Below are 20898 nucleotides of genomic sequence, written 5' to 3'. Positions count from 1 at the left end.
CAGATTGGAGCAAGCAACATCCACAGAAGATCTGGGCTTACAGTAGTTCTCCAAGATGGCAGTGGGAACAACCTCCTTGCCCGGTTCTACCAAAAACTGAGTCAATGGTTCCAATGAAGATGAAGGGATCCACCTACAGAAATCTTAATTCGATGGCCATCCTGTGGTCCCGGAGACAGACCCGGTACCATGAAACACAGGATGATAAGATGAAATCATCCACGGCAACAAAGATATGGCAGAAATGCACAGAAAACATCCATAGTCCGGGCCGAGTCCCAGCGAGCGTCGGTTCATCTACAGTTCACGCTGTTTCAAGTCTGGATCGAGTCCAAAGCTGCCCAAAAATGAGAGTGTGTAATAAATAGCACATATACAACGTCACTGAACTGTAAAGGTGCCGCAACCCTAAAGTCTGCTCTGTACACCCAACAGACAACAGGAAGCTCCAGCACCTATATAATGTATTTATTTTAATTTTATTTTTTTTTACATTTTTTTTAGACTAGTACTGAAAACAGTTGCTGGAAACCATCACCAAATTGCATGCTGACTGTATCAGGATCACCCGAATAATCACATAGCAAGGCATTTTGATCTGAAATATGATAAAGAGAAGCAGCCATGTTAAAAATGCAGTCCCATCTGCAGACACTAGGAGGAGCTAAGCAGATTGGGAGATTGTTTTGTTAGCTCCCATGTTCCCCCTAGTGGAAATTATGGGGAGGCAAAGTTTTATATTTGCAATATATGTCTATGCAGTTGATATGCAGCCCTGTAAAAGAAAAAAATCTAACCCAGAAAAAAAAATGGTATCAACTATAACTATATTATATATCCATACTATATATTTATTGTGTCTTCTTTTCTTTCCCTCCTTCTTCCTAGTGCTTTATGTCCATTTGGTATATAAGAAATATCTCCGAATTGTGGAGGGAAACAGATTCCCATGTTCTAACATCAACTTGTGATGGGCTTGTGCGTCCTCATAGCAGCCAATCAGAATAAGCAGAGCTGCAGAGAACAGCACTAAGAGGAACAAAGACGACCGTGTTATGTCAGATATATTGTTTAAAAATCACAGAAAACCTATTATTATTATTATCATCATTATTATTATTTTTTAAAGGAACAATAAAATAAATCCAAATAAATATCCAATTTACCTCATCATCATCTGCGTCATATTGAGCATAATGCTGTTCAAGCATCTCCCTCTGTCGTCGCTCCTGCTCCAGAGTTTGGCTGATCAACTGGGCAACCTCACTTATCTGTCCAGGCTTCTCACGTCCTATAATAAACCTGTGCAATTAAATAAAAAATAAAATAAAAACATGAAAATCCACAAAATGACTAAACTTATATAACTATTATAATACTGCCCCCTATGTACAAGAATATAACTACTATAATACTGCTCCTATGTACAAGAATATAACTACTATAATACTACTCCTATGTACAAGAATATAACTACTATAATACTACTCCTATGTACAAGAATATAACTACTATAATACTACCTCCTATGTACAAGAATATAACTACTATAATACTGCTCCTATGTACAAGAATATAACTACTATAATACTACTCCTATGTACAAGAATATAACTACTATAATACTGCTCCTATGTACAAGAATATAACTACTATAATACTACCTCCTATGTACAAGAATATAACTACTATAATACTACTCCTATGTACAAGAATATAACTACTATAATACTACTCCTATGTACAAGAATATAACTACTATAATACTGCCCCTATGTACAAGAATATAACTACTATAATACTGCTCCTATGTACAAGAATATAACTACTATAATACTACTCCTATGTACAAGAATATAACTACTATAATACTGCTCCTATATACAAGAATATAACTACTATAATACTACCTCCTATGTACAAGAATATAACTACTATAATACTGCTCCTATGTACAAGAATATAACTACTATAATACTACTCCTATGTACAAGAATATAACTACTATAATACTGCTCCTATGTACAAGAATATAACTACTATAATACTACCTCCTATGTACAAGAATATAACTACTATAATACTACTCCTATGTACAAGAATATAACTACTATAATACTACTCCTATGTACAAGAATATAACTACTATAATACTGCCCCTATGTACAAGAATATAACTACTATAATACTGCTCCTATGTACAAGAATATAACTACTATAATACTACTCCTATGTACAAGAATATAACTACTATAATACTACTCCTATGTACAAGAATATAACTACTATAATACTGCTCCTATATACAAGAATATAACTACTATAATACTACCTCCTATGTACAAGAATATAACTACTATAATACTGCTCCTATGTACAAGAATATAACTACTATAATACTACTCCTATGTACAAGAATATAACTACTATAATACTGCTCCTATATACAAGAATATAACTACTATAATACTACCTCCTATGTACAAGAATATAACTACTATAATACTGCTCCTATGTACAAGAATATAACTACTATAATACTACCTCCTATGTACAAGAATATAACTACTATAATACTACCTCCTATGTACAAGAATATAACTACTATAATACTACCTCCTATGTACAAGAATATAACTACTATAATACTACCTCCTATGTACAAGAATATAACTACTATAATACTACCTCCTATGTACAAGAATATAACTACTATAATACTACTCCTATGTACAAGAATATAACTACTATAATACTACTCCTATGTACAAGAATATAACTACTATAATACTACTCCTATGTACAAGAATATAACTACTATAATACTACTCCTATGTACAAGAATATAACTACTATAATACTACTCCTATGTACAAGAATATAACTACTATAATACTACCTCCTATGTACAAGAATATAACTACTATAATACTACTCCTATGTACAAGAATATAACTACTATAATACTACTCCTATGTACAAGAATATAACTACTATAATACTACTCCTATGTACAAGAATATAACTACTATAATACTACTCCTATGTACAAGAATATAACTACTATAATACTACCTCCTATGTACAAGAATATAACTACTATAATACTACTCCTATGTACAAGAATATAACTACTATAACACTACTCCTATGTACAAGAATATAACTACTATAATACTACCTCCTATGTACAAGAATATAACTACTATAATACTGCCTCCTATGTACAAGAATATAACTACTATAATACTACCTCCTATGTACAAGAATATAACTACTATAATACTACTCCTATGTACAAGAATATAACTACTATAACACTACTCCTATGTACAAGAATATAACTACTATAATACTACCTCCTATGTACAAGAATATAACTACTATAATACTACCTCCTATGTACAAGAATATAACTACTATAATACTACCTCCTATGTACAAGAATATAACTACTATAATACTACCTCCTATGTACAAGAATATAACTACTATAATACTACTCCTATGTACAAGAATATAACTACTATAATACTACTCCTATGTACAAGAATATAACTACTATAATACTACTCCTATGTACAAGAATATAACTACTATAATACTACTCCTATGTACAAGAATATAACTACTATAATACTACTCCTATGTACAAGAATATAACTACTATAATACTACCTCCTATGTACAAGAATATAACTACTATAATACTACTCCTATGTACAAGAATATAACTACTATAATACTACTCCTATGTACAAGAATATAACTACTATAATACTACTCCTATGTACAAGAATATAACTACTATAATACTACTCCTATGTACAAGAATATAACTACTATAATACTACCTCCTATGTACAAGAATATAACTACTATAATACTACTCCTATGTACAAGAATATAACTACTATAACACTACTCCTATGTACAAGAATATAACTACTATAATACTACCTCCTATGTACAAGAATATAACTACTATAATACTGCCTCCTATGTACAAGAATATAACTACTATAATACTACCTCCTATGTACAAGAATATAACTACTATAATACTACTCCTATGTACAAGAATATAACTACTATAACACTACTCCTATGTACAAGAATATAACTACTATAATACTACCTCCTATGTACAAGAATATAACTACTATAATACTGCCTCCTATGTACAAGAATATAACTACTATAATACTGCCTCCTATGTACAAGAATATAACTACTATATAGCTTCCTACACACAGGTACATACAGGCGTTGATACACTGGATATATAAGTTGCACACTATGTAATTCTGAGGTTCCGCGTCTTATATTGCCAGATACTCGGCACTTGAAGGACGGACATAGACATATCTCATCTGCAGACAGTCATTCATTTGCATTGCACATAGAAGGAATGAGAAGCTCTTAGACATGAGAATGTGCCACTAAATCACATTACCCCCATGGGTCATAAAGCTCTTGCCGCCCGCGCTGCTAATTAAGACAATTGGCATTCAGCTGGAATACTCCCTAATTGGAAAAAATCACCTTACTTTAAAAAAAAAAAAATCGATTTCCCAGTAGGGCCTGTGACAAATTTAGCGGGTGCCCGGCCTTTCCATTAAGATATGAATGGATGCATTTCATTAGATCAGAATATAGCTCTCCAGATTGTCACTCAGCCAATTCATTTCCAAAAGAAGTCTCTAACAACGCGGCCCTGAAACGCGTCCAGTGTGTGCGCAGCCGGTGCCAGGATACAATTATCATATCTGACTTGGCTGGAAGCCGCTGGAGTAGTAGAAGGATCTGCCCTCACATTACTACGGTATCACAAGTCACTCAGTTGTATTAGTTTTATTACCCCAAGAGAGCAAGAAAACCGATTCCAAAAATCATCCACAAAAAAATTTCTCCATCCGATTGGGATTTTTGCCCATAAATGGCGGTATTATAATAATTCTGTTGCAAATATGTTCCATATGGTTTCTCTGGCCAAAAAGCTAATGATTCTGAAGGCCGACAACCATTTTTTTTTTTAAATCAGAAATGTGCTCTGAAAAGTTGTCATTGCCCTTCCCCCACTCCTAGGCAGGCACTTAAAGGGTTTTGTCATTTCGTATTTTTTAAGTGGCCATAGTGTTTTACGATAAAACGAAGACATCACTCGCCTACCAGTTCCGGATCTGTCTCTTCTAATCCAGAGGCGCGGTTTGGTTTACCGGACATCAGGATGACGGCATGAGACCGCTGTGGTCAGTCATTGGCCTTAGTTTCCACGTTACGTCAAGAGCTCCTGCCTGTTATAGCCAATCACATGACCACTAAGTCCGGGGTGCCATAGTCATATACCGACGACCTGACATCAAGGTAAACACAGCTCAGCCAAGGAACTGAAGAGATGGACCTGGAACCGATAGGTCCCTAACATGTGTGCTCAACCTGGATGGGTTCTTGATAGGGAATGTGATGCCTTATATCCACCCGAAAACCTAAAGATCAGACATGTTTATATCTAACTGACGATCTGTATCTCTCTCTACATCTGCCATCGGGGGAGGGGTCAGGAGGCTCCCATAAACCTTGGATGGTAGGGCCGGTTCCATCAAACCCAAAGCCTTCAGCCAACATTCATACAAAACACTTCCTAATATATATATCCTGTTTAAATTCAGCCCAGTTTATTTTCAGGTCATGTGACATTTCATATACAAGTTCACTACCCCTCCCTGTTAGCAGTTCAGCCAGCAAACACAAAGTCACAGCAGCCTGTGACTTCCTTGTCCCTTGAAGTAACTCATTCTGACCTCGGATGTGACAGTGATTTATTACCTGAACTGAAGAAGTGCCTTGACACAACACAGACCCCAAGGAGGGAGACTGCACACAGTCAGTGTGATATCATTGCAGGGGAGAAGGGAGGGGTACACAGAGACTAAGAGCTGGCAGATGAATCCTGGGAAATGTGGTTTGTCCACAGATTCACTTCATATAAATAACAGAGATATAAGGAGCAGCAAGTAAAAAGGCTGCACAAGAACGGAAGAGGATTTCGCACTACTGTGGATTTGCAGACCATTTTTGGAAGTTGGATAACCCCTATAATCTAATATGTAGATGCACCTATAATGGATAGTTACTGAAGGTAGATACAGTGTTGGTCAAAACTATTGGCCCCCCTGCAATTCTGTCAGATAATCCTCGGTGTCCCCCAGATAATGATTACAAGCACAAACTCTTTGGTAATATCTTCATTTATTTTGCTTGCAATGAAAAAACACAAAAGAGAATGAAAAAAAAAAGTCAGATCACTGATCATTTTACACAAAACTCCACAAATGGTGCGGACAGAAGTATTGGCGCCCTCAGCCTAATACTTGGTAGCACAACCTTTAGACACAATAACTGCGCACAACCGCTTCCGGTAACCAGCAATGAGTTTCTTACAAGGCTCTGCTGGAATCTTAGACCCTTCTTCTTTGGCAAACTGCTCCAGGTCCCCACTGAGATGTGAAGGGGGCCTTCTCCAAACTGCCACCAAGAGATCTCTCCTCCCCCACAGGTGTCTATGGGATTCAGGGCTGGACTCATTGCTGCCACTTTACAAGTCTCCAGGGCTTTCTCTCACCACCATTTTCTAGTGCTGACCTGAAGTGTGTTTTGGGTCATTGTCCTGCTGGAAGAGCCCTGACCTCTGAGGGAGACCCCGCTTTCTCACACTGGGCCCTACATGATGCTGCACAATGTGTTGGTCGTCTTCAGACTTCATAATGCCATGCACACGGTCAAGCAGTCCAGTGCCAGAGGCAGCAAAGCCACCTCAAACCATCAGGGACCTCCGCCATGTCTGACTGTAGGGGGCGTCTTCTTCTCTTTGAAGGCCTCTTTTTTCCTGTAAACTCTATGTTGAGGCCTTTTCCTACTTTTGTCTCATCTGACCAGAGAACATTCTTCCAGAACGGTTTTGGCTTTCTCAGGTAAGTTTTGGCAAACTCCAGCCTGGCTTCTGTCTCTGGGTAAGAAGTGGGGTCTTCCTGGGTCTCCTACCATACAGTCCCTTCTCATTCAGACGCTGACACTGGATAGTACGGGGTGACACTGTTGTACCCTCGGACTGCAGGGCAGCTTGGACTTGTTTGGATGTTAATCGAGGTTCTTTATCCGCCATCCGCACAATCTTGCGGTGAAATCTCTCGTCAGTGTTTCTTTTGCGTCCACATCTCGGGAGGTTAGCCACAGGGCCATGGGCTTTACACTTCTTGATGACACTGCGCACGGTAGACACAGGAACATTCAGGTCTTTGGCGATGGACTTGTAGCCTTGAGATTGCTCATGCTTCCTCACAATTTTGCTTCTCAAGTCCTCAGACAGTTCTTTGGTCTTTCTTTTCTCCATGCTCAATGTGGTCACACAAGGACACAGGACAGAGGTGGAGTCAACTTTAATCCATTTCAACTGGCTGCAAGTGTGATTTAGTTATTGCCACCACCTGTTAGGTGCCTCAGGTAAGTAACAGGTGCTGTTAATTACATAAATTAGAGAAGCATCACATGATTTTTCAAACAGTGCCAATACTTTTGTCCACTCCCTTTTTTATGTTTGCTGTGGAATTCTATCCAATTTTCCTTTTTGACAATTCTTTTTGTGGTTTTCCATTGAAGACAAATTAAATGAAGATAATAATACCAAAGAATTTGTGATTGCAATGATTTTCTGGAAGAAACTGAGTATTATCTGACAAAATTGCAGGGGTGCCAATACTTTTGGCCAACACTATCTTTTCCTAATTTGACTGATGCCTGAGGTGACCCCTTCACTCTGGCACAGGTTACTTTAGGTAGTCCTCTGTGTAAATCACTGGTGCCTACAGTTGTGATGTGACGCATCTCCATAATATTTGCGGCGTGCGCTCACCGTCTCTCAACCATTTCCATCCTATCAGGCATGCACTGCGCACACAGCTAAATGTATGGCGAGTCTCTGGAGAACGCTCTGGATATGCAACTTATTTCCTTCTATAATTTCCTGTTTCTTGTACTAGAAATTGACAACATGATGTTCCGTCTCTATGACTGGAGATTTGTTCTGCAATGAACTTAACTCAGCAAAATCCAGTCTGTGCAAAACAACATTTGTGCATAGTCGGCAATAAACTAAAAAGCCTCCCTGATCACTGCCGAAAATTAACTCTATTGTCTCAGTTTGTGATGATTGAGCCTCCTCCATAGGGAACTTATGGGGCTAACTTTACTTCTTTGTCCCTAAGTGGTAAATTTAGTGTCAATAGGCTGGCACCAAGCCCTAACCTAGTGTAGTGTCCTCATGAGATCTTATTAAAGGGAGTCTGTCAACAGACCAAGCATATCACCCCAGTCCTGCAGATAGATAGGTTACTGTCACCAGACCCAGCATATCACCCCAGCCCTGCAGATAGATAGGTTACTGTCACCAGAACCCAACATATCACCCCAGCCCTGCAGATAGATAGGTTACTGTCACCAGACCCAGCATATCACCCCAGCCCTGCAGATAGATAGGTTAGTGTCACCAGACCCAGCATATCCCCCCAGCCCTACAGATAGATAGGTTACTGTCACCAGACCCAGCATATCACCCCAGTCCTGCAGATAGATAGGTTACTGTCACCAGACCCAGCATATCACCCCAGCCCTGCAGATAGATAGGTTAGTGTCACCAGACCCAGCATATCCCCCCAGCCCTACAGATAGATAGGTTACTGTCACCAGACCCAGCATATCACCCCAGTCCTGCAGATAGATAGGTTACTGTCACCAGACCCAGCATATCACCCCAGCCCTGCAGATAGATAGGTTACTGTCACCAGAACCCAACATATCACCCCAGCCCTGCAGATAGATAGGTTACTGTCACCAGACCCAGCATATCACCCCAGTCCTGCAGATAGATAGGTTACTGTCACCAGACCCAGCATATCACCCCAGCCCTGCAGATAGATAGGTTAGTGTCACCAGACCCAGCATATCCCCCCAGCCCTACAGATAGATAGGTTACTGTCACCAGACCCAGCATATCACCCCAGTCCTGCAGATAGATAGGTTACTGTCACCAGACCCAGCATATCACCCCAGCCCTGCAGATAGATAGGTTAGTGTCCCCAACCCCAGCATATCACCCCAGCCCTGCAGATAGATAGGTTAGTGTCACCAGACCCAGCATATCCCCCCAGCCCTACAGATAGATAGGTTACTGTCACCAGACCCAGCATATCACCCCAGCCCTACAGATAGATAGGTTACTGTCACCAGACCCAGCATATCACCCCAGTCCTGCAGATAGATAGGTTACTGTCACCAGACCCAGCATATCACCCCAGCCCTGCAGATAGATAGGTTACTGTCACCAGAACCCAACATATCACCCCAGCCCTGCAGATAGATAGGTTACTGTCACCAGACCCAGCATATCACCCCAGCCCTGCAGATAGATAGGTTACTGTCACCAGACCCAGCATATCACCCCAGCCCTGCAGATAGATAGGTTAGTGTCACCAGACCCAGCATATCCCCCCAGCCCTACAGATAGATAGGTTACTGTCACCAGACCCAGCATATCACCCCAGTCCTGCAGATAGATAGGTTACTGTCACCAGACCCAGCATATCACCCCAGCCCTGCAGATAGATAGGTTAGTGTCCCCAGCCCCAGCATATCACCACAGTCCTGCAGATAGATAGGTTACTGTCACCAGACCCAGCATATCCCCCCAGCCCTGCAGATAGATAGGTTAGTGTCCCCAGCCCCAGCATATCACCACAGTCCTGCAGATAGATAGGTTACTGTCACCAGACCCAGCATATCCCCCCAGCCCTACAGATAGATAGGTTACTGTCACCAGACCCAGCATATCACCCCAGCCCTGCAGATAGATAGGTTACTGTTACCAGAACCAGCATATCACCCCAGCCCTGCAGATAGATAGGTTAGTGTCCCCAGCCCCAGCATATCACCACAGCCCTACAGATAGATAGGTTACTGTCACCAGACCCAGCATATCCCCCCAGCCCTGCAGATAGATAGGTTAGTGTCCCCAGCCCCAGCATATCACCACAGCCCTACAGATAGATAGGTTAGTGTCACCAGACCCAGCATATCACCACAGCCCTACAGATAGATAGGTTAGTGTCACCAGACCCAGCATATCATTGCACAGACCATACTGTGAATCTTGCAATACTTAATTTCTCCAGCAGTGGCACTGTAGGGAGGTGAAACACTTGCAGCTGCTCAGATTGAAGGTGATCAGTAGAGATCTCATCAATGGGACATTGTGTGATATACTTTTAATTGGGAAACCCTTCTAACAAATACGGATAGTCCAAAGTGGAGAACCCCTTTAAACTAACTCATGCAATTCCGTTATAACATGAATGATAGTCTGAAATGCTGACGTCTGGAGAGGAGTCCTATGCAAACTACAACCATATGACAACAAAAATTTTGGGATGTTGGGATTATTTCAATGACTACGATGGTGACTACTGTCAGTGTAGACCGTACAAGAAGCACAGTCACCATATACATAACAAGATAAGAACATTACCTGACTTTGCCTTTGGTGTTTCGGAGAACAGTGGCAGCAAAATTTTGGGTGACGCCAACCAGACTTATCCCATCGACTTCTAAGATCTGATCGTTGACAAGGATCCTGGAAGTAACAACATATATATTAAAAATGTTAAAATGTCCAACATTAAAGGATTAGAAAACATGGCCGCATTATTTTAGAAAAAAACTCCACTTCCCCTTCATCTGTTGGTCACATGGCCATGCTGAAACTCAATCCCATCCAAAGGGGAGAGGCTGAGCGGCAGCATGGGCATATGACCATAAATAGGTTACTGTCACCAGACCCCGGCATATCACCCCAGCCCTGCAGATAGATAGGTTAATGTCACCAGAACCAGCATATCACCCCAGCCCTGCAGATAGATAGGTTACTGTCACCAGACCCAGCATATTGCCCCAGCCCTGCAGATAGATAGGTTACTGTCACCAGACCCAGCATATCACCCCAGCCCTGCAGATAGATAGGTTACTGTCACCAGACCCAGCATATCACCCCAGTCCTGCAGATAGATAGGTTACTGTCACCAGAACCAGCATATCACCCCAGCCCTGCAGATAGATAGGTTACTGTCACCAGACCCAGCATATCACCCCAGCCCTGCAGATAGATAGGTTAGTGTCACCAGAACCAGCATATCACCCCAGTCCTGCAGATAGATAGGTTAATGTCACCAGAACCAGCATATCACCCCAGCCCTGCAGATAGATAGGTTACTGTCACCAGAACCAGCATATCACCCCAGTCCTGCAGATAGATAGGTTAATGTCACCAGAACCAGCATATCACCCCAGCCCTGCAGATAGATAGGTTACTGTCACCAGAACCAGCATATCACCCCCAGCCCTGCAGATAGATAGGTTACTGTCACCAGACCCAGCATATCACCCCAGCCCTGCAGATAGATAGGTTACTGTCACCAGACCCAGCATATCACCCCAGCCCTGCAGATACATAGGTTACTGTCACCAGACCCAGCATATCACCCCAGTCCTGCAGATAGATAGGTTACTGTCACCAGACCCAGCATATCACCCCAGCCCTGCAGATAGATAGGTTACTGTCACCAGAACCAGCATATCACCCCAGCCCTGCAGATACATAGGTTACTGTCACCAGAACCAGCATATCACCCCAGCCCTGCAGATAGATAGGTTACTGTCACCAGACCCAGCATATCACCCCAGCCCTGCAGATAGATAGGTTACTGTCACCAGACCCAGCATATCACCCCAGTCCTGCAGATAGATAGGTTAGTGTCACCAGAACCAGCATATCACCCCAGCCCTGCAGATAGATAGGTTAGTGTCACCAGAACCAGCATATCACCCCAGCCCTGCAGATAGATAGGTTAGTGTCACCAGACCCAGTATATCACCCCAGCCCTGCAGACAGATAGGTTACAGTCACCAGAACCAGCATATCATCCCAGCCCTGCAGATAGATAGGTTAATGTCACCAGAACCAGCATATCACCCCAGTCCTGCAGATAGATAGGTTACTGTCACCATAACCAGCATATCATCCCAGCCCTGAAGATAGATAGGTTAATGTCACCAAAACCAGCATATCACCCCAGTCCTGTAGATAGATAGGTTAGTGTCACCAGAACCAGAATATCACCCCAGCCCTGCAGATAGATAGGTTAGTGTCACCAGAACCAGCATATCACCCCAGTCCTGCAGATAGATAGGTTAATGTCACCAGAACCAGCATATCACCCCAGCCCTGCAGATAGATAGGTTACTGTCACCAGAACCAGCATATCACCCCAGTCCTGCAGATAGATAGGTTAATGTCACCAGAGCCAGCATATCACCCCAGCCCTGCAGATAGATAGGTTACTGTCACCAGAACCAGCATATCACCCCCAGCCCTGCAGATAGATAGGTTACTGTCACCAGACCCAGCATATCACCCCAGCCCTGCAGATAGATAGGTTACTGTCACCAGACCCAGCATATCACCCCAGCCCTGCAGATACATAGGTTACTGTCACCAGACCCAGCATATCACCCCAGTCCTGCAGATACATAGGTTACTGTCACCAGAACCAGCATATCACCCCAGCCCTGCAGATAGATAGGTTACTGTCACCAGACCCAGCATATCACCCCAGCCCTGCAGATAGATAGGTTACTGTCACCAGACCCAGCATATCACCCCAGTCCTGCAGATAGATAGGTTAGTGTCACCAGAACCAGCATATCACCCCAGCCCTGCAGATAGATAGGTTAGTGTCACCAGAACCAGCATATCACCCCAGCCCTGCAGATAGATAGGTTAGTGTCACCAGACCCAGTATATCACCCCAGCCCTGCAGACAGATAGGTTACAGTCACCAGAACCAGCATATCATCCCAGCCCTGCAGATAGATAGGTTAATGTCACCAGAACCAGCATATCACCCCAGTCCTGCAGATAGATAGGTTACTGTCACCATAACCAGCATATCATCCCAGCCCTGAAGATAGATAGGTTAATGTCACCAAAACCAGCATATCACCCCAGTCCTGTAGATAGATAGGTTAGTGTCACCAGAACCAGAATATCACCCCAGCCCTGCAGATAGATAGGTTAGTGTCACCAGAACCAGCATATCACCCCAGTCCTGCAGATAGATAGGTTAATGTCACCAGAACCAGCATATCACCCCAGCCCTGCAGATAGATAGGTTACTGTCACCAGAACCAGCATATCACCCCAGTCCTGCAGATAGATAGGTTAATGTCACCAGAGCCAGCATATCACCCCAGCCCTGCAGATAGATAGGTTACTGTCACCAGAACCAGCATATCACCCCCAGCCCTGCAGATAGATAGGTTACTGTCACCAGACCCAGCATATCACCCCAGCCCTGCAGATAGATAGGTTACTGTCACCAGACCCAGCATATCACCCCAGCCCTGCAGATACATAGGTTACTGTCACCAGACCCAGCATATCACCCCAGTCCTGCAGATAGATAGGTTACTGTCACCAGACCCAGCATATCACCCCAGCCCTGCAGATAGATAGGTTACTGTCACCAGAACCAGCATATCACCCCAGCCCTGCAGATACATAGGTTACTGTCACCAGAACCAGCATATCACCCCAGCCCTGCAGATAGATAGGTTACTGTCACCAGACCCAGCATATCACCCCAGCCCTGCAGATAGATAGGTTACTGTCACCAGACCCAGCATATCACCCCAGTCCTGCAGATAGATAGGTTAGTGTCACCAGAACCAGCATATCACCCCAGCCCTGCAGATAGATAGGTTAGTGTCACCAGAACCAGCATATCACCCCAGCCCTGCAGATAGATAGGTTAGTGTCACCAGACCCAGTATATCACCCCAGCCCTGCAGACAGATAGGTTACAGTCACCAGAACCAGCATATCATCCCAGCCCTGCAGATAGATAGGTTAATGTCACCAGAACCAGCATATCACCCCAGTCCTGCAGATAGATAGGTTACTGTCACCATAACCAGCATATCATCCCAGCCCTGAAGATAGATAGGTTAATGTCACCAAAACCAGCATATCACCCCAGTCCTGTAGATAGATAGGTTAGTGTCACCAGAACCAGAATATCACCCCAGCCCTGCAGATAGATAGGTTAGTGTCACCAGACCCAGCATATCACCCCAGCCCTGCAGATAGATAGGTTACAGTCACCTGAATCATACAGTGTATTCCCCTAGTGAATTGCTGCCTCATTTGCCAGGATATTGCTGCTTTTGTGAATATACAAATGAGCTCTTAGGAGAAATAAAGGCATGGCCACTCATCTGCATAGTGAGAAAAACTGCAATACCTCGGCAACCAAGGCAGCTAAGGACCCAAGGAACCTACCCTATCTATCTGCAGGGCTGGGGTTATGTTGCGTTATGGTGACACACTCCCTTTAAGTGGCTGTACAAGCCTTTTATACTAGGAAAGTCACTTTCCTCCACCTACAGAGCTGTTCCTAATATCAGACACTTCCACAGACCTTGTTTTGGTGACTTTTTATTCCCATAATTGGCCGGCATAGAGTGACAATTTTCTAGCATTTGTTCCATCTATGACCCGTGACACTGGAACGCCTGGCGGTTTTATCCGAATATTGTATTTTAGACACAGGTTTATTGATAGATCACTCATTAAATGTGAGATTATGACCCCAAGCTTTGATGATGCCAGCGCTCACGGCCACACAGAGTTGTCATTTGTTGAGTGTTGATGGTGTGGGCGGCAGAGACCAGTCGTCTCTTGTCACCATTGTATGAGACAGAGATTAAAGACGGCTATCTGACCTGTAACATGCGCATTTTAGTCATCTGTTCTCCATCTCTGATGCCAGTGGAGAAGATGCTGAATGCATGCGGTGTATAATATGGCATGCTATAACGTGAGATGAGATGCTTTGAGACCTTTAGCATGGACGGTGCATCAGTAGATCTGCACGGCGAACGGTCAATCACTTGGGATAAGGGAATGCATGCCACGCCACCGGTCCGCTAAGGATGGACACTGGACTATTAGCTCAACGGAGGACCCAATGAATGTACAAAAATATAACGGACCCCAGTGTGTGGACAATACATGACATGGAACCGACAATGCAACACTGGATCACTGCTGATGGACAATGCACCAAGCATTGGACAGGCCCAGTAGAGTAGTGGAGGATCCCTTGGTAGGCCCAGGCTCTAACACAGTACTGGACCAGCAGAATACAACATAATATGAAGGGTACTATGGTCTACATCCTGGGGGGGGGGGGGGGGTCGTTGGACCATGGGCCACCAGAATCATTTTAACTGGTTGGTCCAAGGAATCTCAATCCAAGGGTGAATACACCAGTAGGTGACCTTGGATGGACAATGTGCCACTGAATGCCTAGAGTGGACAATGCACCACTAGATCACCAGGAATATACAACAAGCCAATAGGTCACCAGGGATGAACAAATCACTGAAGGGTCACTTAAATGCAGAATAATTTTTTGGATCTCCAAGAATGGACTACTGGTTAGTCAAGGATGGAAAGGAAACTATAAGATCACCAGGAGATCCAAATGTCTGGATCATCAAAGATTGACAAATAACCAGAATGTATAGTGATATAACGAATAAACAGTAGATGGACTATGTACCACAAGATTACCAGGGATGGACAATGTACCTGTGGATGCAGTATAAGCTTTTAGATCAACAAGGACTCATTACCAGATAATCAGGGATGATCAATACACCACTAGATCACCAGGGTCCTAGGTCTGGATTAACATTCATTGACAATTCCTGGATGCCCAAAGAAAGCACAGTAATGTAATAAAGCACTAGAGCCACTAGATCACCAGGAATGGACAATAAGCCACTAGACCACCAGGAATAGACAATAAGCCACTAGACCACCAGGAATAGACAATAAGCCACTAGATCACCAGGGATGGATAATAAGCCACTAGACCTCCAGGATTGGACAATGAGCCACCAGATCACCAGGAATAGACAATAAGCCACTAGATCACCAGGAATGGACAATAAGCCACTAGACCACCAGGAATAGACAATAAGCCACTAGACCACCAGGAATAGACAATAAGCCACTAGATCACCAGGGATGGATAATAAGCCACTAGACCTCCAGGATTGGACAATGAGCCACCAGATCACCAGGGATGGACAATGAGCCACTAGATCACCAAGGATGGACAATGAGCCACTAGATCACCAGGGATGGACAATGATCCACAAGATCTCCAGGGATGGACCATGAGCCACTAGATCACCAAGGATGGACAATGAACCATTAGATCACCAGGGATGGGATGGACAATATGACACTAGACTACTAGGGATCGACAATTAGTCACGGGACAACCAGGGATGGACAATGAGCCACCAGATCTCCAAAGATGGACAATGCGCCACTAGATCACCAGGGATGGACAATGAACCACTAGATTTGGACAATATATTACAGAATCACCAAGTGATATAGTATTTTTTTCGTTTTTTTGTTTTTTTTTTATGTAGATTGTGAGCCCTATATAGGGATCACAATGTACTTTTTTTTTTCCCTATCAGTATGTTTTTTGTAGAAAGAGAGGAAATGGACACAAACACCGGGAGAACATCAAAACCCCTTGCAAATGTTGTTCCTGGTGGGATTCGAACCCAAGACCCAGTGCTGCAAGGCTGCCGTCCTAACCACTGAGCCACCGTATTGCCCCAACCATGTGATATAGTTAATGTCAAGCCCCCTGACAATAGATCACCAAAAACAGAGACTGGAGTTGACAACTGGAATAGAGATGGACACTAAACTAATAAACCAACAAAATCCGACAATGAACTCCCACCACCAGGCCGACATGGAGAGAGAGCCCAACATCTGCTGCCCATTTACTACAGCAACCCCAGTGGTGAGGAAAAGGGAACAGGACTTGACCCTATTGGTAGTAAAACACTCAATGCCAAACAGGAGCTGCAAAAGCAAATTACATAACAAAAACCGAAAACTGGTAACTATAGAAGAATGTGAGAACATTAAACATTGCACAATTTGCTTTTGGCCCATGAGGCAAACACACGGGATGTTTTTGAAAACAAATTTTGACGGGTCCTATTTCTGACCACCTACACTGTCTAAAGTGACAGGTCCCCTTTAAATCTGAATGACGGGGGGTCGGCATCCTCTTAGATCACGCGTTGCGGCTCTGTCCCTCGTATCACAAAGGCTCATCAGGCAGATCGGTGACTAATACGACTCCCATCAGCCCGGCGAGTGTGAAATCACTATGTGAAGACCACCAATTATTCGGTATAACAGCTGTATGTGCGATAATAACCGTACTCGCTACAATAAACGCCGCGCTCGCAACGCCCTCAAATACTTTGTAATTACTGAAATAAGGGTTTTTTCGGCCAATTTTTCCATGACGGCAATAATATCCTGCAGCACCGCACATTACACATTATATACCGGCTGATTTCATAATAAAGCTCAATTTTTTTTACTTTTTTTTACATTACCTCCACGTGCTCTGGTAGTCTAAACCTTCAGCATCAGCAGTATCTCCTGCAATCATCGAACTACTACTTGTACCCTCACCTTTCCATTCACTTTTTACTGAAGCTCCTCTTTTTCAGACTGAACTCTAGCACAACCCCGTCATGAAGTCACTGTATAGAGAGCTGATCTCCATCACTGTAGTCAGACTTGTCTGCTCTACCATACTGTGTAGTATTCTCCATTCATGAAGGAGATCTCTGACTACTCTCGTAGAGGAAGCAAATCTCCAATAAAAGGCTACAGAAAACTGCCACTAGATGGAGCCAGCTGTAATGTTACTATACTGGGACTCCAACAGGAGCCAGGGGCGTGAATATATAGGGGGGTGAAGAGGAAGAATTTACTACTGGGACCTGAGCCCAAAGGTCCATCTGCCACATATACCTATTCAGACATCACTGTGTGTATTATCCTGTACTGTATTGGCCCCCCTGCAATTCCGTCAGATAATACTCGGTGTCTTCCAGAAAATGATTACAAGCACAAACTATTTGGTAATATCTTCATTTATTTTGCTTACAATGAAAAAACACAAAAGAGAATGAAAAAAAAGTCACATCATTGATCATTTTACACAAAACTCCGAAAATGGTCCGGACAGAAGTATTGGCGCCCTCAGCCTAATACTTGGTAGCACAACCTTTAGACACAATAACTGCGCACAACCGCTTCCGGTAACCAGCAATGAGTTTCTTACAAGGCTCTGCTGGAACTTTAGACCATTCTTCTTTGACTTCATAATGCCATGCACACGGTCAAGCAGTCCAGTGCCAGAGGCAGCAAAGCAACCCCAAAACATCAGGGACCTCCACCATGTCTGACTGTAGGGGGCGTCTTCTTCTCTTTGAAGGCCTCTTTTTTTTCCTGTAATCTCTATGTTGAGGCCTTTTCCTACTTTTGTCTCCTCTGACCAGAGAACATTCTTTGGTTTTGGCTTTCTCAGGTAAGTTTTGGCAAACTCCAGCCTGGCTTATGTCTGTGGGTAAGAAGTGGGGTCTTCCTGGGTCTCCTACCATACAGTCCCTTCTCATTCAGACGCTGACGCTGGATAGTACGGGGTGACACTGTTGTACCCTCGGACTGCAGAGCAGCTTGGACTTGTTTGGATGTTAGTCGAGGTTCTTTATCCACCATCCGCACAATCTTGCGGTGAAATCTCTTGTCAATGTTTCTTTTGCGTCCACATCTAGGGAGGTTAGCCACAGGGCCATGGGCTTTACACTTCTTGAAGACTCTGCGCACGGTAGACACAGGAACATTCAGGGCTTTGGAGATGGACTTGTAGCCTTCAGATTGCTCATGCTTCCTCACAATTTTGCTTCTCAACTCCTCAGACAGTTCTTTGGTCTTCTTTCTTTTCTCCATGCTCAATGTGGTCACACAAGGACACAGGACAGAGGTGGAGTCAACTTTAATCCATTTCAACTGGCTGCAAGTGTGATTTAGTTATTGCCACCACCTGTTAGGTGCCTCAGGTAAGTAACAGGTGCTGTTAATTACACAAATTAGAGAAGCATCACATGATTTTTCAAACAGTGCCAATACTTTTGTCCAGCCCCTTTTTTTATGTTTGCTGTGGAATTATATCCAATTTGGCTTTTTGACAATTCTTTTTGTGGTTTTCCATTGAAGACAAATTAAATGAAGATAATACCAAATAATTTGTGATTTCAATCATTTTCTGGAAGAACACGGGTATTATCTGACAGAATTGCAGGGGTGCCAATACTTTTGGCCAACACTCTGTCTATCATCTATCTATCTATCTATCTATCTATCTATCTCCTATCTATCTATCTATCTCCTATCTATCTATCTATCTATCTATCTATCTCCTATCTATCTATCTATCTATCTATCTATCTATCTATCTATCTCCTATCTATCTATCTCCTATCTATCTATCTATCTATCTATCTATCTATCTATCTATCTATCTATCTATCTATCTATCTCCTATCTATCTATCTAAATCTTGAATAGTACATAGCAGCACAGTATTAATGTCCCTTACAAGATTGGGCGTAATCCAGAGGTCTGGCAAAAGATCCCAAATGCAGCACTCCAAACAGTGGGAAAAAATCTATCTGGCTATATTACAGATTTGCATACATCTACATATGGTTTTTCACTCTTTGCAGTACCGCACCGTATCTGACCTCAGTTCCACAAAGTCCATGCACGTACCTTCCATCTCTTTGGGCAGCTCCTCCTTCTGTGACGGTTTTAACAAATATTCCCAGTTTTTCCAGACCGGTGTCAGCGCCAACCCCCATTCCGATGATACTGACGCCAAGACCTTCCTCATCTGTAACAAAGGGAACATCAGGGGGTTAGGAAGAGATCGGAAATTTCAGCCCCGCGGTGCAACCTGTCCCAGCTCCGACCACATGGACCTTCTAAAGAAGTTTTATTTATCCATAAAAAGACAAAAGGGAACCCCGAATGATAGCACTGGTGACTAAGATGGAGTACTACCTGTCACTGGCCACCAGATGACGCCAAATCAACATAACGCAAGGCCATACGGTATTATCCATAGAAGGATAGGACAGTATACGGAGCAGGATGTAGCACAGCTGGGACCAGGAGATGTAGCTGTGGGGGTCTTTGGGTACAAGACATAATAATAATAATGGCTCCATCGCAATGTGTATCCAAAAATCGCAGGATGAAAAATTCCCGCAAGTCCAACTTTTTCATCCAGTGAAAGAACACACCCAATGGATCCCATTGTAGTTAATGGGGTTCGTTGAGCTCCATAGGTGACCGCTGTTGTTGCAATCCATCTATCTATTGTAATGGTTCTCCAACGGAGCAGAACAACGGATAGGCTGACACTAGGAGTCCAGTAGGGGGTCCCAACGACAGCTTCTCCTTAGTAGACCCACCCACTGGACTACTTAGTAGACCCACCCACTGGACTCCTTAGTAGACCCGCGAACTGGACTCCTTATTAGACCAGCCCGTTGGACTCTTTAGTAGACCAGCCCACTGGACTCCTTAGTAGACCCGCCCACTGGACTCCTTAGTAGACCCGCCCACTGGACTCCTTAGTAGATCAGCCCACTGGACTCCTTAGTAGACCAGCCCACTGGACTCCTTAGTAGACCCGCCCACTGGACTCCTTAGTAGACCCGCCCACTGGACTCCTTAGTAGACCCGCCCACTGGACTCCTTAGTAGACCCGCCCACTGGACTCCTTAGTAGACCCGCCCACTGGACTCCTTAGTAGACCCGCC

The 20898-nt window shown here is 43.3% G+C and overlaps 1 protein-coding gene across 2 annotated transcripts in view; it reads right to left on the bottom strand.

Annotated features, from left to right (window-relative positions):
• The window catches only part of PPP1R9A (protein phosphatase 1 regulatory subunit 9A), a 134706-nt gene that overhangs the window by 31155 nt on the left and 82653 nt on the right, over window positions 1–20898 (bottom strand). For both annotated transcript variants that reach the window (XM_075271786.1, XM_075271787.1), the window contains exons 4-6: window positions 19844–19964; window positions 10580–10684; window positions 1167–1302 (exon numbers count right to left, since the gene is read on the bottom strand). In XM_075271786.1, coding sequence (XP_075127887.1) covers window positions 1167–1302; window positions 10580–10684; window positions 19844–19964 — 362 coding nt within the window. The remainder of the gene's footprint in view (window positions 1–1166; window positions 1303–10579; window positions 10685–19843; window positions 19965–20898) is intronic.

The sequence above is a fragment of the Leptodactylus fuscus genome, chromosome 4 (genome assembly GCF_031893055.1).
Source record: "Leptodactylus fuscus isolate aLepFus1 chromosome 4, aLepFus1.hap2, whole genome shotgun sequence".
Classification (NCBI taxonomy): domain Eukaryota; kingdom Metazoa; phylum Chordata; class Amphibia; order Anura; family Leptodactylidae; genus Leptodactylus; species Leptodactylus fuscus.
Note: the sequence above shows the minus strand (reverse complement) of the source record. Positions and strands in the feature narration are given on the sequence as shown.